Genomic DNA, 27,559 nt, shown 5'->3' on the forward strand with positions numbered 1-27,559 from the left:
GTGCCTGTTTAGGGAGCCGTCATATGATTGAAGGCTCACCTGTTGTAACAGGTCAGAGCTGGAAGTGGCGATGAGGTCTGGTGCATGAAAAGGATGTATATGAAACTTGCCTCCAGGATACCTGCCTTTACCCTGCTTTAAGTCTCCTTGTTCACTAAGAGAGTAAACATACACTTTCAACACCAGAGGGAGCCAATTCACAACAACATGGACCACAAGACTTCATGATATTTTGTACATGCAACATTGTAATAATTCAACACATTCCTGTGAATGAATAAAGAGAGCAGAATCACAAAAAACTACAACCTTTAATACCGGGTGTCACAGTGTTAGAGGAACTGTAGATATACCGAGATGTCGTAGTTGTACAGAACCGTTCCAAATATGCCATTTTACAATGTTGAAATCTTTGCATCACCCAGGTCAATTAACTTTCAATTACTACCTAAACTAGAGACATTGGTTGCTATCTCTAAATACATGTGTCTGGTGTACAGACAGCATGTCCTTTGACAATAATCCACTTACTGAGGTGACTGATTTAAATGTAATTGACCAATCAGGCCTGAAGGATTCCGCTCTTAAAAAACGATAATTAAAATACCACAAGCTATGATGTAAAAACAGGCGTATAAAATGAAAAAAATAAATAAAATCAAACAAAAAAGTAACAAACATATTTAGCCAACCTGCTGAATAGAGGAAGGTCGATCGGTCAATGCTGTATATCATATGGCTGATCATCAAAACATGTTTTTCCAAACAAAAATAAAAACCAGGCAGCTGACTGATACCATTCCAAAGATCTTTAGAGGCTACAATATCGTAATATTTAACATGTAGAAGTCAGAGAAAAATCATGCAGTTTCATCTCGACACAACACAGTTGTAAAACCGCGTGTAATCAAACTTGATCTTAGGTTAGTTGCAAAGTAGATCTTGAGCGTATACGTAGATTTGACCTTGCCTCTTATTCAAGTGCCACATTTTAGAAGCAATCCCTTAACTCGGTCAGACTGTTGAATTCAAACACCATGGCCGATGTTTCATCTGCTTTAGTGGTTATATAGGTCTTTATATTGAGCCCTGCCAAGCCTCTAGTGTAGAAGACAATATGCAATGAGACACTGCAGTGATTCTAATGTTTGCTGTTCGGCCCTTTTATGTTCGTTGCATAATACAGTATCCACCTGTTCAGAGTTGCCAGCAAACATAGGTAAAGGAGGATGGTGTCTCAAAAAAATGGAAGTGGCAATGATTTTGTTTAGACTTCAGTTAGTTTGTGCCTGCTCAAGATTTTGATGATGCTGATAGTTTTGTGTTTAAATGAATCTTTATCCTGGTGATATCAGAGCCCTGGTAACATTACATAATGAAAAAGGACAGTTGCAATCTCCCATATGTATATTGACTTTTCTATTGAGTAGACATTAATTTCAGCTGCTAAACTCCTCAGTTAAACAAAGCAGGCACCATACCACACACATCACAGATCATATCAAGAAGCAAAACAATGAAACCCATATACAGTGCAGCGTCTACATAAAGAAGCATTACTTTTTTTCCCCCACCCCATAAAAACTGTTAATACATTACAAATACATGGGCAAAATGTACACACAGTAGACAGCTCTGTCCTTATCCCTTCCTAGAAATCTGCTTGGCACGATTGTCATAAAAAAAAAACATAACATTTAAGAATTTACCTATTTTCTTTTAAGCACAGCACCAAACTTCTAAAGTAGAAAATTGGACTGTCTTTGATATCAAATTATCATGCTCATACAGTAGGTCAATGAAAGTAACAGAGTCTATAGGTAACATGTAGAATTAATGTAAGGCTTCTAAAAATTAGGATTATCATACTGAAAGTCAGAGCTAAAATCACGAGGACTGGAGTGAGTTGCAGATTGGCTATGTTCAGTTTAGATTAGCTACTGTTGTTACATGTTAAACTTTTTTTGATCGCCACACCTTTCAGGAAATGCTACATAAACACTTGCAAATAACCAGAAGAAAAGGCGAAAGTAAGTAGTAGTAAATGACTTATTCAAAACATTCAAATGGCTATGCATGGTAATAAAGAAATTATGAGAGAGAAAATTGTTTATAGTTAAATGGCTTTACCTTTGTTCCTAGATAAACTGTTTTTGTGAAGCTGAGATTCCCCTCAAAAGAAATGAGGATATTAATAAAGAAAAAGTGGCCGAACTCCATTCTGGTTTTGAAGCTCACACACTTTAGATATAGCTAAAACGCAGATAGCTAAGAGCAACTTAGAAGATGGAAGTACAATTGATAGTTTTCCGAATAACTCTATAAAAAAATCAAATAAAAGCTATGATATGCAAATATGGATATGGTGACATTCTGCAGCTTTCACCAGATAAACCTACTCTTGGCATACAGTTGATTATGACCAATCAATAGCCTTTTAAAAATGGAAATGCACAAACTTGCATAGATAAAGTGATATAGTATAGAGCAGCTTCATATTTAGGTGCCCAAAAATGGAACATTCTTTTATATTTACTCTATAGACCTTTCTTATGCCCGTTACAGGCAATAGCTGCTTGTTATCGGAGGTCTAACTACCAACAGAACAAAACATCGACACTCTGACCACTTACATATGCAAGTTTGCAATTTGGGCAGGTATTTCTTAAGCCTCAAAGAGGGGGAGATCTGGTACGAGTTGAGCTTCAGATTGTTTGTGACTCTCCGGCTCAAAAAGGCTAAGGGAATACAGGACCGAGGTCACATAAAACATCAGTTGAGGGCAGTTTGTTTTTATTCTTCCTTTTTGTTTTTTACAGTATGGTTATTGACAGCGTGGCATATGGATGACATCATAGAATCATCTGAATATAAAGGGCTTTGTTGACAACACGCTTTCCCTGGGATTTTCTTTTTATACTTTAACTCTCCTTAATGCACAGGGGGAAATGCCTGATTTTGGCTATTCTCAATGTAAGGCTATTCATATCCATTTGGTTACACCACCACCTGGGGGACTGAGGATCTCTTTTAGTGTAGTATTAAAATGGTTCCATAACATGTGGATACAAAGTCCTCTAATAGACTTTACATTATTGTTGAACTTCAGGGGAGTACCACTCAATTTGGGAAATCTGAATGACATCTTTCGCACACAATGTTTCTGTCTCTTGAAGAAATGTCCGGAGGTGTGTCAAAGAAAGTGATTTCGGACAGATGGTAATAATGAAAAACATGAGCTGAAAGTTGAACAGTCTTCAGTGTCACTTGACCAAAGGTAATTAGTGTGTTTTGAAATTTGAGTGGCAATCCCCTTTAATAAGTGTACCTTACCGTTTGGAAAACACTCAAAATACAACACAGACACAACTCTGAGCACAGGTCTATTAAAAGCAACAGGTTTTAAAACATTGACATCATCAAGAGGACGTGCTATACATTGAGCTGAGAGTAACAACAGCCTCCCATCTCCACCTCAGTCGTGAACATGATGTGAAAAAAATCACGTTCCGTGTGCAAATCGAGTGAACACCCAAACATGCGTGGCGTAACTCTAATGCTACGGACTGAATCTGTAGAGCTACGTCGGGTGTGGTGGTGGTGGTGGTGGTGGTGGTGGAGGTTAGGGGGAAGCTTTAAAGAAAACAGAGCGATAAAGTAAAAGTCCTTTCAAAAAGTGGCTCCTGCATTATAATGTCCATACAAGAGAAAAGCAATTGTTAACTTGAATTCTTCCTTCGTTTGTAGTGACCGGCCAAAACACCACACTACGGTAGCCCACGACTGAGCACCACTTGAAGTGACCCAGACTTCCTCCACGTCCCGAAAACACCAATGTCTAATGCGTGGACACAGTGGCCCTTGGACGTGTCTGACCTCCTCTGACCTGTGACCCTGCACCCCTCTTCAGGCCAAGGTGTAGGGTCGCTTTCCTACCATGCCTCTCTCATGCAGAGCGATGGATCCCGAAGCGGCCAGGGCTGTTGCAGGCTCAGCCCCCCCAAAAAAATTAAGCACTCAAAGCTGGTGGGAGGAGAAGAACGTAAAAAAAGGGGGTGAAAAGGAAATCAAAACATGGCCCATCCATGAAGCGGCTCTCTGCTCCAGCTTTGATGACGTGTTTAGGTTGGCAATGGGTCGTCATCACCTTTGCTGCACTTGCACTTGCAGCAGAGGACAATGGGAGTGGCCAGAAGGAGGAAAGGGGAGGCGACCAGCAGGAGCAGGCCAAAGCCAGCGAAGATCCCCACAACCTGCAGAGAAACATAAGGAAAAGATCAATACATTAATGTAAATACAACTCTTGTATGCATACAGTAGCATGTTCATAGGATTTGGGTGCAGCATCCTCTTGTAGAACACACATTTTGGATCAGAATTTATCAGGGCTTTACTTCAGCATGGCAACATAACTTTGGAAAATACAATATAAATGGGAAGAGTAAATACATTTAATGAATACTTCTATCTAAAATATCAAAGATGATAATGGTGATTTACTTGGTATACATCTTACTGTATTGCCTTGAAATCTTCCAATGCAATACTAAAGGTTGGCCTGCAGATGGCGATCAATGCCTCAAAACAACAAAAGTTTCTTAGCACAGAAGTCTTTGTTTTCGCATTAACTCAAATCAACAGTAAATTAATTAGGTTGTGTCTTCCTACTGACTTTCTCTCCAGGCCGCACTCATTTACATTCTACTCACTCATGTTCTAGTGCAATAGAGGAGCTTTTTGAAAAGCCTGTAGGAAGTTTAAAATAATGTTGCGCTGCACTGTGCAATACAAAAGGGAGGAATATATTTTCACTTCGTGGATTCGGTATCAAGACGAAGAAGAAATTAGATGGACGGGAAATTAAACTTTGTCAGCTTTCGAGAGGATGTACAAGATGCTAGCAAGTTTTCATCACCCATGTATCATGATTCATGTGTTTACTTGCTGTTAGCTATTGGAATTTAGGGTGGTTGCCGTGATGCAGCGACCGTTGCTAGAGATCTCCTGCATATTGTGACACCCTTGTTAAGTCTTTACTGGTTCTCTGTCCCAGCAGCAACACCAGGAATGCTACAGATGGGCATGCATGATTTCGGTACACAAATCACAATGCGCTGAACAAATATTAACATATACTAACGAATAATGCATTAAAAAAACATTCTGTGCAATGCCAACATTATCTAAGGGGAGTCTTCACTGTTACCGTCTTTATTGACCACATGGGGGAGCCAGACACCATCAAGATCAGAGCCGCAAAATAAAATGCATAACATGGAGTCACTTGCCACAGTGACTTATAATAGCACAATGTTTTTCCTCCCATTACCAGGGCAGAAAGAAACCTTTTCGGGGGTATGGTTTGCAAACAGGTTTCCGCCCATTATTTAAGAACACATTGATAACTATCCTTCAGACCGCTGGTAGACAGATTGTGCTGCAGAGGAAAGCACAGGGTGTTGAGCCCAGTGGGCTCCGGTGATGTTTACATGTTTAGGACATGACCGTCTCGTAACTGATGGTAGACATGTCGCCAGATAAAGACCGGGAGAGAAGGTGTTTTTTTTTGTTGCAAGATAGGTCTGCCCTGGAACATTTTGTATTCATAAGGGAGGCTTTTTAGATGTTGAGGAACAAGGGGGGTGAAACAAGGAGAACAAGAGAGAGACACAAACGCAGAGCAGTGAAGCTATAGCGGACTTCCACCAGCTGAGCTGTAATCGTATGACTCAGTCTGCCCCACTGTAAACATTAGCATATGCTAATGTTTACAAAATAACAAGTATGTTGGACAAGGAGACGTAACCACCCCATGTATAGATTATTGGGCTTGGGAGAGACACCGAGGAGAAATATGGAAATTGAACACACTCTGCTTTTGTGAAAGACTTAAAACACATGTCATAATCAATCCTCTGTATTGAATCCATAATTTAATTTGGTAACCTATTTGTAAAGAAGATCCTTGATTATGTAAACCTTTTATTTTTTTTTAACTGTAAGGTGTACATAATAGGCTTAGTTGAAAACAGCAGGACACTGACCACCGGGCACTAGTACATCATGCGAGTGTGTGAGCCAGTAAGAGAGAACGAGGCAGAACCGTGGAGCACGTTCACGGCCACATGCTGCATAGTGGTTTAAGGGAGGGAGCCCTGAGTGAGTGTGAGGGAAAGAGGGGGGAGGAAGATGGGTTTTTCACCTGTGTTCTGTGCCAGATAACAGACGCCCTGGAGTGGCCCAGTTTGTTCCGACAGGGCCCTTTGTCATAGTGGATCAGGAGAAAGTCGTCCTGGCACACAAACAGTACAGATAAAGATTGACCATTAAAAGTCTGAGAGACACAGGCAGCTGTTCACAAAATTGGTCTTACACAATTAAGATTACATAAGGCACCATGGCTCATAAGTCACCCTGATCCAAGCTCAAAAAAAACATCTCATCCCTTTCTTATCAAGACCAAGGTTAAGCTACAATATACTGATAATGAAAGCCATTGCTGTCACAGGGAGACAAATGATATCTACATCAACGATGATCACATTGTGCAAACACAGTATTGCAATAATCAACGTTGAGATTGTTAGTGTTAGAAAAAGAAGAAAAAAGCAGCTTTCTCTCTATTGCAATGCGCATCAAGAAATAACTTCTGAAGAACCGACTCACATCCAGGGACTCCAGACAGTACCAGCAAAAGGCATGTTTGCAGTTCTTGCACATCATCTGTGCACAGCCTTCGTCCCTCTCAATGTAAACTTTACATTTAGGACAGCGCTTGATTGGTGCGTCATCCTCTTCATTCTTAAAGAAAGAGCTGGGAAGCAATAAGACACAAGTTATTTTCTTCATTCCAAACACACACACACACAAAAAAAATCCCCAAATCACTTAATATTCACTTCACAAGAAGCACTGCAGATGGGATTGGTTTAATGCGGCAATCAACATTTACAATCTTTGGTGTAACAGGATTGTGTGAAACCGTGGATAGCTTTACATTCGGAGTCTACATCTCTTCTCCAATCCAACAGCCCTGAACGGCCTCCAACACTCGTATTCTTCCCTCCTGTCAGTGTCAGTTTGTCTGTATCTATTTCACTTGTGTCAGTAAAGTGCTGATTCCAGAAATCTGGAGGCGAGCAGGTAGCTGGCATTCTGGGCGCCGTTCTTGGACAAATAACAAGCCCATTCGTTCCTAGTGGAAGGGGAAGTCATTTAAGCATCAGCATACAGCTTTTTGAAACGTTCTCACAGTGAACAGGTGTAGTTCAAATGTAAGAGTAGACCTGTTAATCCTCTCTCCCTCCACTGTGGCCTTTGAGCTCGGCCCTGAACCTGTGCAGATAGAGGAAAGCTCTGCAGAGCTAAGAATATTTCGAGAGTAAGAGGGTAGGACAAAGAAACGGGTTAGCGGCATACGTCTCCATGTAGAACCTGTATCCGTAAAGAGAGTAATAAGCCCACCCCAGACTACTTTACTGCGGTTTAGTTTCAGCCTATTGTTTTATATCTGCCTATTAATTTGTGGTTGAGCCCTGGCTGATGCTCAACTGAGCCTCAACGCAGCCAAGGAAGCTGCCGCTCTACATCCAGGAACAAACCGAGTGAATCCTGCTGTATATTGAGTGGTTCAGCACTCAAGGTGAGCTTGAAGAGGTAGTAAAACATTGAGACAATTTATAACTCGGATGAATATTGCTGGTGTATGACACTTTTAAATGATGCTGAAAATAACACTTGAAATGCCTTGATGACTTGTTTTTTGTTAAAGTAAAATATATGCTTGTTCCAACTAGGCTGGTAGTCACCTATGCAAATTGAATTCATATCTACCTAGAATTTCTTACCACGTTTAAGGGTTATTCTTCTGTATATTTTGGATCCAGCAGTTTATAGCTTAGGGCTGCAACTAACTTTATTTTCTTTAGTGGTTAATCTGTCAATTATGTTCTCAATTAGGGAACTCTAAGATGTCAGAAACAAAAGTGAAAGTTTGTCATATCTGAATAAAAAACAAAATATACAGTATTTAGTTTCTTATAAAAAAAGACCAAGAAAACCTTTAATTAATGAACAATTAGTCAATTTTCAAAATAGTTGCAGATACATTCATGATAATATAAGATATGTGGAGGTCAGAAGACAGAGGTAAGTCACATCCATTCTAATATCTGATCTGATATATAACATAGATGAGAGAGAAATTGGGCAGCACATTGCTGTGATCATAAATGGGTCACCGGCGGTACCTGTTTTCTCCTGGCAGGTAGGAGGTAATGGGCAGGTTGTTCTCCTGGCAGGCCTGTCCGGGGTGCCAGTTGGCCTTGCAGGCCGAGCAGAACTCGAGGGCACAAACGGCGCACTGGACCAGCTGGGGTGGCGCAGGAGAATCTGCTTCCTTTAGTTGGCACACGGCCTGGCAGGTCGAGGAAGGGCACCACGTCCGACATGGGTCCAGCAGCACCTCTAATGGAACAAAACAATTTAATTGAACACAAATAAATTGTTTTTATTAGGACGCTATTTTTTCTTTTTAGTAGAAAGCAGTAAAAAAGGAATTTTCAGATGATTTCCTTGTCGTGTTTTAAGCAGCACATCTCCATTGTTGCGGTGGTAGCTGATGCTCCCGAGGTGTCTCCGAATCTCAGCACATGAAACCCACAACAATGTGCATATGTACACACATACATTATTTAGATAATATACAACTGTAAAGGTTCATGTTGATGTTGGTAAATTGCTTTTATACAATCTTACATGTTTGGCTTGCTTTTCCAAAAAAAAAAAATATATATATCTTTTTAAATATGTGTGAAACTGTGTTTTAATGTTTTGCCGGATCCGTTTTAAAGTTCCTAGTGTGATTCACTTGCCCTTGTATCCTCTACTTCCTTCCCCTTACCTCTCTGCCAAGGACTCAGAGCACACATTCCACATGCACTCTTGGCCCAGCCTGAGAACTATGGAATGGCTACAGCAACTGTTCTGCCTGACTGGACTGGGACATTGATGAGACGGCTGACTGCCCTTATCCAGGCAGGCAGCATCAACAGCTATTTCTGAGGATTTGTATTAATTTACAGGACCCCCACGTCTGTTTTTATGCATTTGTGTTCATGCATTTATTTGAGATTTATAGTGAGATCTGCATGTTCTGTGTCCAATGTGTGGGCAGAGAACCCGCAGAGCGACTACCATCAAAGAGTGATCGCACGGCCTGGTTACTGCTTTCTCTGGTAGCATGAACTCTAATATTACTGATCAGCATGTCTACGTTGACACGTATCTTTCCAGCAGTGACATCCAAGCCTTTTACCAGTTGGTTAACATGTATACTACAAACAGTGTTAACTGCAGACATTGCTTACATAGCTGCACACTGAAGCATAGATAAAGGGATCAAACTAAAGTATCTTGCTATGCGAAGAGACCTGCCTGCATCAGAGTCAGTCAGACAGTTTACGAGTCTAGAGCCGAACCAATCCAATTAGAATTTCCTTAAACAAACAAAGTATTCTTGGAGAGCAGGAGGGCCTACGTGAGCAATTGAAAGTCATTGGTCACACAGAACCCACTGAGGGACGCAGGACCCAACACCGATGTGCTGCAGCTGCTTTTCCATTGACTCACCCCTTTCAAACTGGAGCTTCTTGTATCTCTGCATCATCTCCGTGGCCACCATGCACTCAATCTACGGGGAGAGGAGACGTGGGAGGGAAATAAGCAGGTCATTGTGCATATTTATAGACAGCAGCAATAATACATTCAGTATGTGAATATCATTCCCATAACAATGTCCTATTCAAATTGCTACAATGTCAGAACTTACTACTTGCTTACCAAAAAACAATATAAACACCCCCCCCCCCCGATAGAAAAAGAGAATACAGTGTCCTGAAGGTATTTCAAATGGATGGTTAAATGCAAACATTTATTGGGCAATGAAATGATCATCCAGGCTTTGTCAAAGTGCAGTGAAGTATAGATCAGGGCATTGCTGTCAGAGCAGACATGGCTGTCTTTGCCTGAGTGGCAGCAGTAGCTGGGGTTCCATTAAGGGCCAGTGACACTGATTGATTAGAAACAGAAGGCTGTGGTGTGCTGGACCATGCTGTGCCTACGGGCCTCCGAGACCAAGCGAGAGAGTCAGTGAGTCCATCAACCGCCTTGAGGATGACGAACGCTTTGCCCTCAGATTGACCTCAGCTGCTCATTATAATGAAATAAACACACTGGCAGGTGGAGCGCCGTGATCATCTCGAGCTTTGAGGGGGTGTGTGTGTTAAACTAAATGGTATCAACTTGTGCGTTATATGTGGCCAGGGAAAAACGCAGCATAATAGGAGACATGGACACAATGTACCCGTGTAGAGAACCTCCCTGCTGTTTTGCACATGCACTACCAGTTCTGCACAGGCTCCATTTGAATGGACATACAAAAGCTCTATGGACAGACGTTTCACGCAAACTTATGTACACTGCCGTGTGAAAATGAGAAGTGACACTTGCTTTTGAATTGTTTTGATATTAGCAACCAGTCTCCACCTAAAGGGCAATTTAAACTGATGACAATCAAAGTAAAAATCAGACTTTTCCTTTTTATCAATACCTCATTTTCCTGCAAGTGTCCTCTTTTGGGACAGGCAGAGTCTGGACAGCTAATTGCAGTTTCAAGGCCTTCTTTAATCAGGAGTTCCACATACTGCTTCAGGCACTGAGGAAAAACAGACAGACAGACAAATAAAGCACTGAACATATTCAATATCCAGTCAGATTGAATAAAGAAAAACAATAAAACACACACACTAAAGAAAGTTGGTAAACAAAAACTGACATACGAGTCTGTCTGTCACCTCAGAAAAAGCTAGCTAGCTCGCTCGCTAGCTAGCGAGCGAGCGAGCTGGTAAAGAAAATGGAGCACTCAAGAGCAAGGTATTTCCCTGAGGAGTTGGTGGAGACGAGACCAAAACAGACCTTTCACCGGAGTGAATATTAGAATATTGCATTCGCTGACAAGAAACAACTCCATATGAATGCTTATGTTTCTGTGTGTCTGCTTGAATGTAAATACTCAATTGTTTGCGAACATGTTTAACTTTATAAAAAGGTGATAAAACTTGAGGTTTACAGGTTGTTCTCCTGGTCTCAGGGAGCCCGTCTTTTTGTTAATTTTTTAAATCAATGTAGCATTTTAAGCAAAAAAATATTAGCTCTAACTGATCCTTTACAAAGCTCAACAATCTAGTCTAATCTTTCATTAGCTTATATTCTATGTTTATGCATTTTGTTACATTGTGAATTTTGTTTTTATAATTTAAATCAATTTAGAAATATTGGTATCAAATATGGTGATGAAAAGAAAGTAGCTCATGTGGGGTAAAGGCAGCCTTTGTGTTTCTATTATTGACCTCGGTGGAATAAACTGTACTAACTGACTTTGGAAATGACTGCCACCGCCCAGACTGTGTTCTAGGAAGTGGCTTCTATTTTTAGTGCTCATACTTGGACAATGTTTCTATGGACTAGATTGGTTAAGATCCGACAGCCAATGGGTGTTGCTATTGCTCTGCCCCGGCCTTTATTACACAACATCAGTGTTACACACGAGGGGATGTGAGGTTTGTTAGAGATCCTGAGGTCATTATTGGTTTTAATACGAAGAAAATCCAGTGTTTCTCTCACTACATTTACTTCTGACAATACTTGCACTGTATATAACATTTTTGCCACTTCTACTTTTTGAAGTGTATCTAATGAACCCTAACCTATTTCACCCGAGAGTATTGCTCAATAAAAATAAAGAAAATCTGATATCGTTCAACCTTGACTTTTGTGATAATTCATTTCTTCTTAAGTCATCATTCTGCCGAGCATGCGTTACTGTATAGCGTGTCCCGCTCACCAGTGTACAGAAGACACATTGGCACTGTGTGATGGTGGTCATCTGCTCCAGAGGGAATTCCCCAAGGCACAGCTTACACGAGACCAGGGGGTCCACGGCCAGCTCCCAGGTGGGACGGTACCGCGCCGTGGTCATCTTCACGGCCACAGAGCTGAAACAGAGAGGGCAAGGAGCTACGGTTAATAAAGCCAAAAGGCATCCGGGAAATTAAGTGAACAAAGTGGATCGTGGGATTCTCGTAATCCTGTTGAGGACAAAGAAAAATCTTTAAAAAGCGAATATATGTGGCTCAGTTTTGTTTGCGTCTATAATAAACATTTGGACACAATCAGCGTGATGGTATGAGCACAAACTGAAAATGCATTGTGGGTTGTGTCCTGTGTGGGTGGACACGGACATACACAACACACAACACACAGGCCTGCTGTATGCAGAATGGCATTAGCTCTCAACCCTTCATTTCTATTCCAGGCCTCATGCTCCGGCAAAGAAAAAAAAACAGTTCAAAAGATCCTCAAAGTTGTGTATCTATCAGCCATCTCAGCTCCTTGTGACATTTTCACTTGGATGAAATAACACTTTTTTTTTTCTTCACCGTGCGTCATCGCTTCTCTTTTGTGATCGTCGGTGAGGGTTATTTTAGGCCGTCTCGTCTCACTCTCCCTCCCTCCCGTTGCAGCTGAGAGCGAAGAGCACCCACTCGGCTGTTTACAGGAAGTGGTACCGAGCACACAACGTCAACACAGTCAAGCTCTCCCCACGCTGCTTAGCAACCGACTGAGGGAGGATTTTGGAGTGGGGGGGGGGGGGGGGGGGGAGACAGATCGGAGGGGGAGAAGTGTGCCACTGGTCATGGTACGGTCTGCTGTCCACAGACACAAGAAGAGGAAGGCGAGGAGGCTTCTTATTATCGCTCCACGGACTCTTGTGCTGTATGTGCCACCCAAAGAGGGGAGTCGAGAGAGAAAAGAGAGACGGTGTGTTCTGGTTTAGCAGAGATATGAGATCACTTCACACAAAAAAAGCCTCCGCCATAGATCACCTTCACTAGGATGCTATGTTGTAGGCAACACACACACACACACACACACACACATATATGATAATAAAAACATAAAAAAATTAGATGGAGAACAATCTGCTGTAGTAATAAATCAAATCCAGGGATCAATGTGATTGCTGTGGATGCCTTTGGTGCAAGGTGATGTGTCAAGAAGAACATCTTATTTAACTTATTTCATATTGTTATTCTTTTGTCCCAACGTAAGAGAGAAAGAGGATGTGGGTGTGTGTAAGTAAATCACTTCTCGTACTGCTGCTCGAGGAGATAGGAAAGAGGAAGACTCCCAATGGAGACGTCAGTGATGATACAGGAGTACATCCTATGTGGAAGTCCATCATAAGAGACAATCGGTGAAAAATGTAGAATTGTTCATTAATATTATTGTGAGTGAGCTTCACTTTGCTCCAGTTTTGTCAAACTACTGCAGAGACCGAAGAAACAGCAGCAATGTAGGAGTCAGACTATCTGATTCCTTATTAATCATTCAGATGAATATATTGGATGCGTATTAAGTGAGGATTTCAGAAGCCAGATAGCATCTTCTTTTCATTACTTTTTCAATACACAGCCAAGGAGGTTAATAGTGATTTTTTCCACCACATGCATGTCATTTCATTCAGGTCATCTTTAGCTGACTTGGGTCTAATTTGTTTTCATTTTAGTAATAAAACACTTTTTGATTGTTTGCAAGACAAAGACAATAAACAGCAAGGAAACTGCTCATCAGAAAGAGCAGATTTAAGTGACTTGGAAATGTTTTCATCACATTGCGTAAACAACTAGAATGACTGTGCTGTGCCTCTACCAACCAGCCAAGAAGCCTTTTTTCTTTCCAAAATGTCACAACTTCAACATTTTTAGACATTTGTGTGAAATTAACTAGAATATGAATTCTTGAGTTATGGCCAAATACAGGTTTTGTGAGGTCACAGTGACCTTTGACCACAACATTCCAATCAGTTCATCTTGAGTCCAAGTGGACGTTTGTTCCAAGTTTGAAGAAATTCCCTCAAGTATTCCGAAAATATTACAGAAGTACTTATGTACGGATGCCAGAACACATAGTGCCTCCCATCACAGCTATGCATGACGCAGAGGGACAACAACTCTAAAATAAGACACAACAGAGCAGCAACAAGCCCATTTCCAGGTGAGCCAGCTGTGCATCTGTTCTCTCACTAAGTGAGTCATTCAGAGGAAAACGTGTCTCATTTGATAACTAAGATTCCCTCAATACTTCCTCCTCCTCCTCCTTCGCTTCCCGTCATCGCACTGAGCAGGTGGACGGAGGAGAAGTTGTGAAGTGAGAAAAAAAAAAAAATGAGATGCTGAAACATGCCTGACTCACTCAAATCACCTGACATTCATCCATCTATCCAGCATCCATTACGCCAACCAGGAAGCCTTGCGTGGTGAGGAAGCTCTATTATGGAGGTGCTGAGCTTGTATACAAAAAAGGCAATTTGGGAGCCAAGGACTTGGAAACATGACTCTCTGGGGAGTGTGTGGGGAAGAGTGTGCTTTGTTGACGGAGTAATTAAATCCAAATTGGAAATGAGTCATAGTTAAGTAGTTGAGTGGTCACAATTCTGACTGAAGTAGTGACATGAAGCACGAGTGACGGGTTAAAAGTTCAGGTCGCAGGAGCAACAGCCATTAAAATGTCAACATGATATAATGTAACAATATTATTTTGCCAACACGGACAAACTCCCCAGACAAAAAGGGAGACATGGGCCTAATACTAAATACAAAGGCCTGGGAAACCTCAGTACCACGAGGACTGAAATGAGTGTTTCATCATCGTCTGTTTCCATGTCTAAGCTGCTGGACTCCATCAGCCCTGTGGCAAAAGAAACAGAAAAAAAAGTAATATGCACTGTACTGCGCAGGACTTTCAGGAAGACTTTCAGTGTGTGCGTTTAGATTCAAACCGTGGGTTGATGAGGACAAATTAAATAGTTTTGTAAGGATGCCCCAGGAGAGGAAAGGTAGGATGGCGAGAGCAACAAAAGGAAACTGAGTTTTCATGAGAAAAAGGTGGTGCAGTGCCATACCTCTGCTGCATTATTAACTAGATGGTCCATTATCACTAAGAAACGCGCGGCGCTCATGCAAACACATGCAAAAGGTCCAGTGCATGGAGGCCTCTTGTGCGCTGTGTGTGCTCATTTCAAATATAGCCCTCCAGAATATTATACATCTGAAGAGGTCAGGTCAGAGAGCATAAGATCAATGAAGCGGGAGTCAGTCAAACATCCATTCTGAGCGGTGGTCACCACACGTCGGTCTGAAGGGGCTCCACTCACAGCTTCCCCGGCTACAGCAGCACTTATGGGGTAATGATGACTCTATAACCAAGAGACAAAAGGAACACACACACACACACACACACACACACACACACACACACCACACACACACACACACACACACACACACACACACACACACACACACACACACACACACACACACACACACACACACACACACACACACACACACACACACACACACAGAGAGAGAAATCTCAAATTGCCCCGAGTAGTTCTAAAACACTAATTGTCAAGGTTTGATGGGTAAAGTGCAGATATTGCATAGTACTGCGAGTACATTTCTTGATCATGTTTGTAAAAGCCAGCAACACTCAAGGCCTGATGTATTATCACAGCTCATTTAAATTCTGACATTTGTTAATGATTGAAAATGTCTTTCAAGTACCGCATTATTCTTTGCGTCATTAGTCAAACAATAACTTTTGATTAGCTTTTTTTTGTGGGAATGCTCTTATGACTGCTGGTGCACAAAACAAGCGATCTGAAGCCGTCAGGCTCTGTTCAATAACATGTTTAAAAATGCCCATTACAGATTTTCAGACACTTAATTGAAAAATGATCAACAGATTAATATGCATCAACTAGGAACGATATCACAACCATAGTGTTTTGCTGTTGCCATTGGTGTCCCCCCCCAGACCCTGTTCTGCTTTCACGTAAACGCTGCTTCCGAGCACACGAAGAAAACTATGACAAGAGATTACAAGATGAAGCCTCACGCTGCAGAGCCATGCAGGCTTCATTCAAGAGGAACTAAACTCAACTAAGTGCTCTCACTGCACCAGTGTGTACACTCTACATTGCCATTGCTCCTACAGAGGACAGAGATCACATGAAAGCATGTGAGAAAGAGGACAATAAGGGGCCAACAACCTTTCAGGCCGCCATTATTTCCTTGGTCCGACAGCTTTTTCTGTGTGTAATTATATAATGTCACAGTGCATTGCATAAGACTCTATTTATACACATCACCTATGGCTGATGTGAATGAAAGCTGCTAACAACTGTCAGGGAGTGGGAGCAGCCCACACGTTTTCTCACTCATTCTCTTGCACAAGCACACACACACACACACACAAATGATCATTCTTTCAACAACTACGTCCTTCAGCTGATTTAGACGGATGTGCCGTCAACCCATTAGACAAGTCGGAGAGAGTGCAATGAAGGATTTGAAACTGAAGACCAGCTGGAGAAGAAGGCAGGGCTGCCGCTGGAAAAAGGACCTTGAGGATACTATTCTATCTTAAGTCGGGTACTAGCCAATATAGATGTTCAATTGTAGAATTACATGTAGTAAGAGGCGTGATATGATACCAGCTGACTCAAACCATCTATGTTCCAACTGGCCTTATAAGTGAAGCTTACTCTAATCTCAAATTTACTCTGGTCAACATTTCTGTCTGGCACACTGCTACAATCATTTGCTAAGGTCTCACTGGAATTGCAGCTGCAACTTCATTCAACAAAAATGCATGTGAATTCATTCACTTCAAAATCCACGTACGTGTATATATATATATATAATCCGAGGGAGCACAGGCTATGTAACAGACACTTAGTGATCCTGCTTTTCCCTTTCCCCTCAACAGCCCAGCCCTGCTCTCCATGGCCAATTAGAAGGGTCTTTAAGTTGCACTTATGCCACATCCCCTCTGTGTCCACTGCTGCAGGAAAAGGAGAGAGAGAGAGAGAGAGAGAGAGAGAGAGAGAGAGAGAGAGAGAGAGAGAGAGAGAAAGAAAGAAGACACCAGCAACGTGGCACTTTTTCATCCATTTCCAGAATCCCCTGGCTCGCCTTTACTGCCTGCGCTCACTTCTTGTCACCTGGTTGTGAAGCTCTCACTGGGCAATGGTGCAAACAGAGCAGCTCACAGAGACACAAGATGGACCGAAGCATCCTGCAGACTGAAGCAAATCCTCCCATTCGCCCATTAGAAATGAATAGAATAAGAAAATGGATTGTCTGCCATGTGATCATCTTGCAGTGAGCACTACATTGGGCCTAGAGTTGTCCCTGAAAAAGACAAAAATAATAAGCAACAGTTTACCTTTTGATGGCCACCATCAACCCGACACAGGGTACGGTGTTAACAGCTCATACCTTAACTAGAGAGAAAGCAACATACAGTATGTGGCAGCAGCTCTCCTCCCTCATATACAGTTGAAAGGCACACTGTGTTAAAGCCTTACAATAAAATGTCACGCACATCACCTACGGCCAAATACAGTGATTTATCAACATCTTCTGTATTCTTCATACAGTAATACATGATTGCTCTTGAACAGCCATGCAAGTCCATTTACAAGCATAATCAAGTCAAAATAAATAATGACATGAATTACCTTTCACTACATTTACAACACACAATCTGTTAACAGTCTGTGTCCTTCTGAAATGTAACATTGGTGTAGTATCAAAATAAAATATATGTGACACATTAAACTACAATATACAGCACGGTCCTATCTGATGGGAAAACGATATTGATAAATAATGCCAGCATCTATTTCTAGCATGTTTTTAGGCAGAATGTAGGTCATGGGTGTATATGGGCCATAGGGTGATGGAGATCCTACAGTACGATACAAAGCTATGACCCACGTACTCCATCCACTAACCCAAATGCAGAACCCAGAACACTTGCATCGGGACTTTATTTTTGGATAGCTCAATTGCTGAATGTGAAAGGTGACATGCCTTCGTGGGGGGGCAGCAGTTGGGGACGGTCTCCGTCTGTCCTTGACAGGGAGGGGGAGCGCTAAGAGGATAGCTTAGAGTGGCGATAGACCTAGTTTCTCCATGCCCGGAGGAATTACACAATGAACTAAATGCATTTGGGCTTTGTGAGTGGCGTGGAGAAGCTATGTGTGTATACGTGTGTGTGTGTGTGTTCGTTTCGTGGTGTCAAGCAAGTCAACGTCCGTTTTGCAGAGTGAGCCAGACAGGCGCCGACAGTGGTCATGCCTGGGGATGTAGGACAAAAAACCTGCCTCATGCCTACTTGGTCTCTGGCCATTTTTCTGCTGCAATGCAAGCTGGATATCTCCTCTCTAAGCAGAGTATACAGTTACTGCAGGCCGGGTCTGTGATTGCTCTGCAGCTGGTTTGTCTTTACCTAAAGTTGGGCTTGTTGATTGTGAGGACAACACTAAACAGGCTGGAGAACAGCGAAATGACTCAGGCATGCTGAATGCATGTTCTTTCTCACAACTGTTGCTACAGCTCTCAGAATGAGAAATGTGAACATGGTTATTGATGATAATACCAGAAAAGAAGTATAGTGTGGCCTCAAGGACAAGTTTATTCTTTCTGGAGCACATACAAGTTTCAGAAAATGTAAAATCTGCAGTCAGTTTACCAGTAACTCTGGCTTAATCGTCATGTCTGAAACGATGTCCACAGGCAGAGTAAATTCTGTGAGCACACAATGAACACGTTTACCAGAAAGCACTGTAGCGTCAGAAGAGATCAAAGTCTCACAGCGTTAATGCCACTCAGTCGTAGAAACCGTAAAGATGCCCGAAGACAAAAACAAAAAAAAACAGCCGAGCGATGGGATGTAAAAAAAAAAGAAAAAGTAAATTAAAAGAGGAAGGGAGATGTGGAAGGAAACATCAAAGTGCTATAAGAGTTAAATGGTGCAAAAGACAGACAGTAAACGAAAGTAATCCTGTGAAATTGGGATAAAAAAAGTAAAATCTTCCACACCCCTGGAAGCCTCTTACGTCCACTTCTAAGGATTAAGATTTCCAATGTTTTTGTTGTCGTCATTTTCTTTTCCCTCGAATGAGTTAATTTCCACAGGCCAGATAACTTCTCGGTACCTGGAGGAGACGACAGATACCACACGCTGCTGCTGCGATTACACAAGAAAGATGGCGGACTTAATGACCTCTCGGTGAGCAACATGCACAGAGCAAGAGACTGAGGCAAGAGGCTTCCTTCCCACAATGTCCTATTGTTCAGGCCCCCGTGTACTGAACAAGGGCAACAATATACAGTTGAGTCAGAGTAGAACAAAGAACGTGCACAACAAGATAAGACAGATAGAACGTCCTTGCTGGAGAGAGTCACACATTGCCAACTCTCCCCTCCAAAAAAGCCATTTAGGCTCACGTTGGTGCATCAGAAGCTGAGTGAAGACGACAGGCGTGCCACTTTGAGCCTATTTCTATTGACAGATGCAGAGAGCCTGAGCAAAGGGTTGACTTTGCAGGCAATCTGTTGTCACTCATTGCTCTACAGCTTCACGCGTTGTGTTTACATGCAAACTAGATCCAGATCGCAATCTGGTTAAACTCTCAAATTATTCATCTTGAAACGCTTCCCTTTACTGTATTTATAATAGTGCACATATACACCCAATCCAGACATTTTTCTAACGTCATCAATCTGCTCAGCTGGCTATGAACATGTTTGTCCTCAACTGCTCTCCTATGTGTGTTATCATGGGAAGTTATATTCCCCCCCCACACACACACACACACGATTGGTTAATGTTGTTGGCTTAATCTTTACTATTTCATAGTATTTTTTTCTGCCAGGTTATGTTTTTAAAAACAGTTTCTTTGAAGTAAGCCTCATAAGAATGAATTGTGAATTTCCATCCAAAATAACATGCGAAAAAAGAACAAACCCACTTGGTTGTTTATTAATTGGGGCTGAATAGATTTAAATGGCAAGCTATTTTCTCCAAAGAAATCTCAATTTTAAAAACAAAACACCTGGTCACACCCACCTCGGGCTGAAAACCAACAAATATGGGCTGTACTCACAGTTAAGTGACGTAACTAGTGGACACTTCGGCACACTGATGGCAGCGTTTATGAAAGAAAAAAAGAAGAGGCCTTTGGCTGCTCGCCAAAACAAAGTGTGGCAGCCCATAAGAAACCTATTATTAGAGTGACAAAAAACAGATGACAAATAGGAAATGTGCTTAATTACTACACCACCATGCTTTATTACCAACACATGTATGAAAAATCCAGTCAAGCTTATTACATTCCTATCGAAACGTGATTAAAACATTGTCCATGACATGAGGAGGTGGAACATTCTGATCAGCTTTATCATAATCATGTACAAATGAGGACAAATCCATGATGTTACCACAGAGCTGGCACAGCTGTTGTTAAACATATGCAGGCTCTGAGAACTCAGCTCAGGCTCTCGTGTGCTGCAATCAGCTGACACAAGGCAAAAAGTACAGAACTTCACCTCTCCTTTAAAAGTGATTGCATAGCACTGATTGAGACACTTAAACAACGCAATATCACATCAACAGTTCTGTCCGTTCCCTGAAATGAGAACACGACATAACTGGAACCAAACTAACGAGCGTGACTGCTGCACGGCGAGGACTACCATCACTCCCCTTGGAGAACAGAGTTTCCATGGTCTCAGGAAGAGAGCCACTCCGACAGAGAGGCACTCGGAGCCTTAACTGCAGGGTACTAAGACACCCTCACGAGCAGTGGGCAAAACTATTCACACGCAATTTCTGTAATCGCTCAGTCGGGGGCAAAGCAGACAAAACAAATGCGTACACACTCGAGAATGTGCCCGTTTTGTGGGTCATCTCGGGATCTCCGGCAGACTTGTGAATTTGCTACCGACATATCATCCTCTACAGAGGGCCTCTCTCACATCTTATATATTTCGCCGCAACTGCACATTCTGGCTCTAACTTATTGTTCTGCCCTCCAGCCGCATCTTTGCCGTTTGGTGAGCGACCTCCTTGTAAAGCGAACCCAGTAGGAGTTCCCACTGCAGGGGAATGGGATGGAGGAAGCCAAAAACTATCTTAGGAAATGCGCTGGCGTCCTGTTGTTGGGTTTGACGTAGATACACAAAGGATGTAAACCCATTAAAAGTGAGGAGGGAACACTCCTAAGACAGAGGTCTCTCTCTCTGTGCTTTAACATGTCAAAAGAGGGAAGAAAAGCCACAATGACACATTTAAAAAAAAAAAGGCAGTGCCATGAGCATCAAATCATTGTTTTGCTGAATGAAATTATAATGCATACACTTTGTTGGTTGTTTTACCTTATTTAAGCCTTTATAAACACACATTTAGACATTAGGGGTCGACACTAACGTTAAAAGTGATTGCCAGGCTGGCAACCAGCTTCAGCTTTTGTTTTTATAGTCGCCATTCTTTGTAACCTAATATTTTGAGTAATTAAGATATTAGGCATTATACTCCTACCTAATAATGAGCATGTGTATGTTATCCATGCTTTGCATATAATGTTCTGTTCAGCTCAAAGAGGCCGGGACACATGAGACGTCACAAATCTCTCTTGTCGACATTCATCCGGTTCGTCAGTTGAATCAATATGCACATTAATTTGTGCCGTTGACAGTTTAGTCACACTTTTCACCACTCAGTCAAGAACAGATGCCCGTCTGCCCGTCCGTGCGCACGAGAGTAAACACACCAACGCACGTGCACACATGTGCCGTTGTCTGGTTTGAGTTCCGACTGTAACAACAATATTCAAATATCACTAATGCAACAATTTCGATTGCCAGAATTACTCTACACTGTCCCTATTTTATTATATGTTAAAAAGTGGTTGCTACTGATGGCAAGCATAGGCCAAGAATTGGTTGCCAACCAGGCAACCTTTACCTGCACTGTCGCGCCCTGGACATCACATATTCTCTTCTTCATGTTTAGGATCTTTAGTCAGAGTGGAGGTCGAGCTTCCACAAGCGGGGCCCTCACTTTCATTGTTGGGACATAATGTATTGCAGGGATGTCAGACAGTAACGATCACGGGAGGGAATTGTTATCGGTATTACGGATTAAACTATTTTCAGATAAACTGCAGAGCTGTAGTCTCATTATCTCTGCTAAAACTGAAAACAAAATAAACTGAATTGAATTGAATTAATGCCGTGACACTGCAGGCCAAACTCAAAGAGCCAACCGTGATGAAGGCAAACTGATCTGTGTGTCTACCACTACAGCTCAGTACATGCAAAATCACAGAAGGTAAAAAAAAACATAATTAACCATGAAATCAAACCCCATTTTTATATCATCTATGATCAGATTTGTATTCCAAAATCGGCCTTTCAATGCAGTAGTGGTGGAGTCCATCATTCCCCCACTGGGCTTAGACTGCTGACCTAAGCAGGACGGATTCACAGGGAAAGTATGCATGCTGCTCATTCTCATTAAAAAGGCATTCAACTGACCAAACATATGAAACCTTTACTGTGGAGCAAGCAAAGGAAAAACGGTGTTTTTGTTTCCACGATTAGCATGAACAGTGATTGGTTATCAAAAATAGGTCTACAAAACAAGACAGTGGTGGTTTTCTGGATGTTTTTGCACAGACTTATGTTACATTTTCTCAAGGTCTAACGGAACAAGAAGGAGCAGCTGCAGGGCGCTGTGGCAGTTGTAGGTGACAGACACCTCTAAAAAGTGTTGGGAGTCATGACCAAAACAAGAAGAGCATGCAACCATAGCCACTCAAATTGACTCAAATATACTGTATAAAAGAGTTGATCAAATACTCAAAAAGGCAACAACCTTTTCGTTTTCTTTGAGCAATCACAGTAATGATGACAATGCATCATGTTGTGAGACCTTCAAAAAGTGGTCTTAAGACCTAGACGTATCGGGTACTTCAACTGTGCCTCCATCTCTTTAGCAAAGTAACCAACTTCACTGTGTGGAAAAAACGACACGCATCATTAACCAGGTTGCAGTTGTAATCATCTTTGACTGACTTCTTTATTAAGACCAGTGTGTTTGGCTTCGGGCTAAACAGAAACACGAGCGGCTCCTCGATTATATACCTGACAAAGTAGCTGCTGCAAGAGTGTTTGATCTTGTGTTAAACCCCCACTTGCTGTTCCTACGGTAACCCCTGGCGTTGCCAAAATAACAAGGACCGAAATCTCAAGGATTATAACTTTAAAAAACTGTTTGTTTAAGTGGATGTTTAAGTCTTGATATGAGGCTAAGAAATGTCTTTAATGCTGAGATAGTTACTGTGTTCCAAGCATTAGTCAGGCCCACACAAAGGGAAACAAGCATCTAGCAAGAGGTTTAGGCATGCTAAGCAGCAATGTAATCAGATCTGTCCTGAAATGCCCGCTTGTCAGTCTCATTGTGCCGTTCATTGGTGTTCTTCCCCCGTGGTATTCATGCCAGGTTTCACCAGCTTCTGGCTCACGACTGGCACTCCCAGATCCCGGCCTACCTCGTGACTCATCTTCTTCCACTTCAGTTAGAGATTTTCAGAGAACGACTTTCAGCAGAGTACGAGCCTGAACGTGGACATTCTGTTTCTTTTAGGTGGGGAGCATCAGTGATGGAGACAGACATGGTAAGAACAGAGAGTTGGCTCTTTCCCAGTCGAGCCGGAGAGCGAGTTGAACTCCGCTAATGAACATGAAGCATCATTTGTTATTGTCCTATAGAATATTGAGGCTACTGTGTGTGGGAAAATCTACTCTCTCCTTCAACAACATGTTCCTTCCGGACTTTTTTCCAATTAAGAAACTTAACAAAAGAAGCCCTTGCAGGGTGAATGTGTGGGATGGATGCCAGAATTGGAACTGGAATACGATTTTCTAAAACTCCATTATAGCTGCACTGAAAATATCCTGACAATGGTGTTGCATTATCTATTTTCAGGCAATTTTCTGCAGGAGTCAGTCAAATAAAAATGTATCCAGAGTTGCAATGGCATCTGTTTCTAATCTGTTGGCTGTGGCCCACATTAGGCAGGCAGGCAGGAAGGATGGAACCAAAGTATCCTGGAGTTAAAGCCACTAGACAGTATGACACATACAGTCAGTGGAAATATTGTTTTTCCCAATGTCTGAAGAAGATGAACATATAATTGTGAGCACAAAAGGCTAGATGTTCAGATGAAGTTCACTCCCTTTCTCATCTAAAATGGCGAGACTCTCGCTGCTTGTTTGTGCGATACTCTCCCAACCCCGAGGACTTGATGCCATTTACGCATTCCTGAAATCCTAAATCTTGGAGAGTGTCAGCCGGTCAGCTGAATAACAACGTCTCACTTTACTAACCCTACCTGTCCGAAAATACCATAATGCTCTCATACCAATCCCCATCTCATCCGAACTGGCTGGATACAAGCAATAACGCACTGATCTAAAGCGCCGTCTGAGCAATGAATATCATTTTCAGCAGCTATTTACAAGCAAAAATGATTACACTGCTGACTGTCTGGTTCATACTCTAGCTCCCCTAGCTCCCCCCCCACCACACACACACACACACACCACTCTTGAACACTCCCAAAAGCCCTGCTGAAATGGCATTTTAGATGTTGTTGCATAATCCTTGGCAACCAGACTGCACAAAGGCAGACTAGCTCTGGAGTCAGATTACAGCAAAATGTCTGACAGATGAGTAGATGTTAGGGAGCAAGTCAACAAGTGTACACTGCAGTATAGTGTCCTGCATATCTGAGACAACATAGGGTCTTTAGAAATGATAGATTTAAAAACTCCATAATGTCCTGGCCTCACAGACCCTCCTCGTCTCGGTGAAACCGCTCTAATAACAGGCCGCGAGGAACTGACACTACTTTGAGTTTTAAATCACTGGTTAAGTGTATTTAAACAAAACGGGTGTCACATTTCTAGATCAACTCCGTCTCAGGCCGACTAATCTCCTTCACATTAGATGCTGCTCTGTGATCTAACACTTCCTTGTTTATTCCCCAGACACACGTGTCAAAATGAAATCCTACAAATCAAGCACCAGGATGTATTGACAGTATTAAGCAAAAATATTGCAGTTACAAGCCCTGCTGTGTCATTTTCATCCATAAAAAACCCACGGGGGGGGGGGGGGGGGGGATTTGCAGAACAACGAACAACAGTTTGAAGATTGTGCAAAAGGCCCAAAGCTTGTAAAACAAATCCAGTTTCAAGACTTTCCTGGAATCACAATATCTGTTATGTTTACCAAAGTGCCTTATCATCACCATCACGGCAACATAATCAGCAGAGATCCTTTTCAAAAGGCAGCAGTGATATGATTCAGTACTTGGCGATGCCAAGGTCAGGCAGCCCCATGGAAGGCTTGTTATCTAAACATGAAGTGTTGACTGAGCCCTGTGCTTCGTGAGGCTTTTACAGCGCACCAAAAAAAACCCCCCCCCCCCTCCCCTCCCCTCCCCTCCCCTTGTCTATATAAAGTGCACTCCATACGTGCACGCCCGAGAACGTATGCGTTTCCATGTCTCATGCGTGTGTATTTCAGACCTGTACTCCCTCTGGACTGGAACGGCACACAGAGTTCTCTGGGCATCGGAACTTCATTCCGTCTCACTCTTAAGTAAACTCATCACCACTTTCCCCAAGGAGCCTGCTGCTGGTCACAGGAATGCGTTGCCTGTTTTGTACAAGACATCGCTTGTCTTCAACCAATCTGCAGCAGCAGCAGCAGCAAAGTAGTGGCTCGATGCATTCATTCCCCCAATGGGACGAGCTCTTGCTGAGTGGGAGTGGAACAAGTGCATCACAACATCGCCTGCATGTCATTTCACATGGAACATACAACGTTCCCCAATCGTGTGTGTGTGTGTGTGTGTGTGTGTGTGTGTTATGGCTAGAAACAAGAAACTAGGACAGAGACCAACGGCACATGATGACAGGGATCATAAAAGCCGAGGTTCATAACAGGCTGGACCTTAGCGGTTGCATGTTTTCAAGCTGCCGCAGGTACAAAACCAGCACTTGAATACACAATTTTGAAGTGAACCAGTTCCTCTCCACATAATTGACCTCTGACGGATTAACTTTACAGGATGCTGATGATATTTTAGAGAAAATACAAACGTGAGAGGATGATTAGAGAGATGAGAACATGATGTGCAGGTAGGACAAACATTATACATTATTGTCATGTGTTCTCACACACACACACACAGTTTGTCTAGTAGCCTGGTTCCTTAGCTCAGTCTGCTTCTTCAAATGGAAAGAGGAGGACACTGTGTGACCTTTCCTCTGTTGGAGGCCTCCACGCTGAGAATGCTCTGCGTGGAGTTCAGAAGCAACACTCTGCAGTGGCCCGATGTGACACCAGTACGATGTAAAACTGTGGTGAACAACGATTACAGCAACTTTCACACACACACACACACTGAAGCCCTTCCTGGTGTCCCTTTTGAAGCAGCTACCTGCAGCCAGTGCTATGTGTCGTCTATCCAATACCCGTTTACTCCTCCAAAATAGGTCGACGAGGAGTCCACGGTTAAACACCGCAAACAGTTGGCTGTCTGTGGGTCGCGATGCGGCACATTTTCTTGCTGTGGAAACGAGGAAATGGCGAAAAAAACAAAACCAAATGCGACAGCAGTTAACGGGCTCACTGTGACCGTGATCCGTGGACTGCTGTGGCTCCGACTGAGGAAGCGCAAAACCCCGTACCTGGCTTTCTGGGACAACGCCGTCCTGCTGGTGTAACCTCAGGAAAAGGTTGGCAAGATGATCTCCTGAATTGGATTAGCGAAGAAGCGGCCAACCAGTCAGGCGGAGGATGATGATGAGGAGGAGGAGGAGGAGGAGGAGGAGGAGATCTCTGAAGGGGTGATGCCCATGTTCGTTATGTGTCCCTCCAACGTCGGGGTGGAAACATTTGACCCGCTACTGTCGCCTCCAGCGCGTGAGATCCGGCCCCGTGTGACACGCTAACGCCGACGACCATCGGCGACAAACACCGCACAACCCGCGCAGATTAATGCGCACAGCGGAGGGGAGCGCACGCTGCAGCTGACACTGTCCGCGTCGGGTTTGTTTTGCACACCCCGGAACAGCGGTCTGATCTCGGTGACTGAGGAGTCCGCAGCGTCCAGCCGTCACTGCTCCGCGAATCCGGCGTAAAAGCGAGAGTCTATCTCATTGCAAAGGAATCCGGGGGCGGTGTGTTTACCTCTCCGCCGTCCGCGCGGCGGTGCTCGGTGGAGAAATCAGCTGCTCCCGACTGGAGGGACGCCATTTGTTCGTGAGAGGCTTCCCGTCTGCGGCCGCTTAAAGGGAAGCTCAGCGCCCTCCAGCTTTTCATACACGACAGCGCCGCCTGCTGTCGTAATACTGCAATCGTATATTTTTCTGACAGTTGGTTCAATTTACAAGTAAAATATGTGTCCCTCTAGTGGCGGAGAGCCATACAGACACTGTACATACAATAAATAAATATATATTGTTATGATGTTGAGATCCTGGACAAATAATACACCCCTAATGCA

At 42.8% G+C, this 27,559-nt stretch overlaps 1 protein-coding gene across 1 annotated transcript; it reads right to left on the reverse strand.

Moving 5' to 3' along the window:
- Nucleotides 1–292: 292 nt before the first annotated feature.
- On the reverse strand, nt 293–27,365 carry rnf144aa (ring finger protein 144aa). Its single transcript, XM_034563029.1, has 8 exons — nt 26,742–27,365; nt 11,903–12,053; nt 10,610–10,714; nt 9,631–9,691; nt 8,250–8,466; nt 6,667–6,814; nt 6,203–6,292; nt 293–4,253 (listed from the first exon to the last, which is right to left on the reverse strand). The coding sequence occupies exons 2-8, from the start codon at nt 12,035–12,037 to the stop codon at nt 4,122–4,124; spliced, it is 888 nt and encodes a 295-aa protein (XP_034418920.1). The 5' UTR covers nt 12,038–12,053; nt 26,742–27,365; the 3' UTR covers nt 293–4,121.
- Between the last annotated feature and the right edge of the window lie 194 nt (nt 27,366–27,559).

This window comes from Cyclopterus lumpus, chromosome 22, assembly GCF_009769545.1.
Source record: "Cyclopterus lumpus isolate fCycLum1 chromosome 22, fCycLum1.pri, whole genome shotgun sequence".
Lineage (NCBI taxonomy): Eukaryota > Metazoa > Chordata > Actinopteri > Perciformes > Cyclopteridae > Cyclopterus > Cyclopterus lumpus.

What these genes read in the sequence shown, in the direction of transcription:
- rnf144aa (XM_034563029.1), bottom strand. Translation starts at nt 12,037, where the DNA reads ATGACCACGGCGCGGTACCGTCCCACCTGGGAGCTGGCCGTGGACCCC. An exon ending in GACACTTGCAGGAAAATGAG is followed by an intron (nt 9,692 to 10,609) that starts GTATTGATAAAA and finishes CTCTCCCCGTAG; the next exon opens with ATTGAGTGCATGGTGGCCAC. An exon ending in ACTGTCTGGAGTCCCTGGAT is followed by an intron (nt 6,293 to 6,666) that starts GTGAGTCGGTTC and finishes TTTGTGTGCCAG; the next exon opens with GACGACTTTCTCCTGATCCA.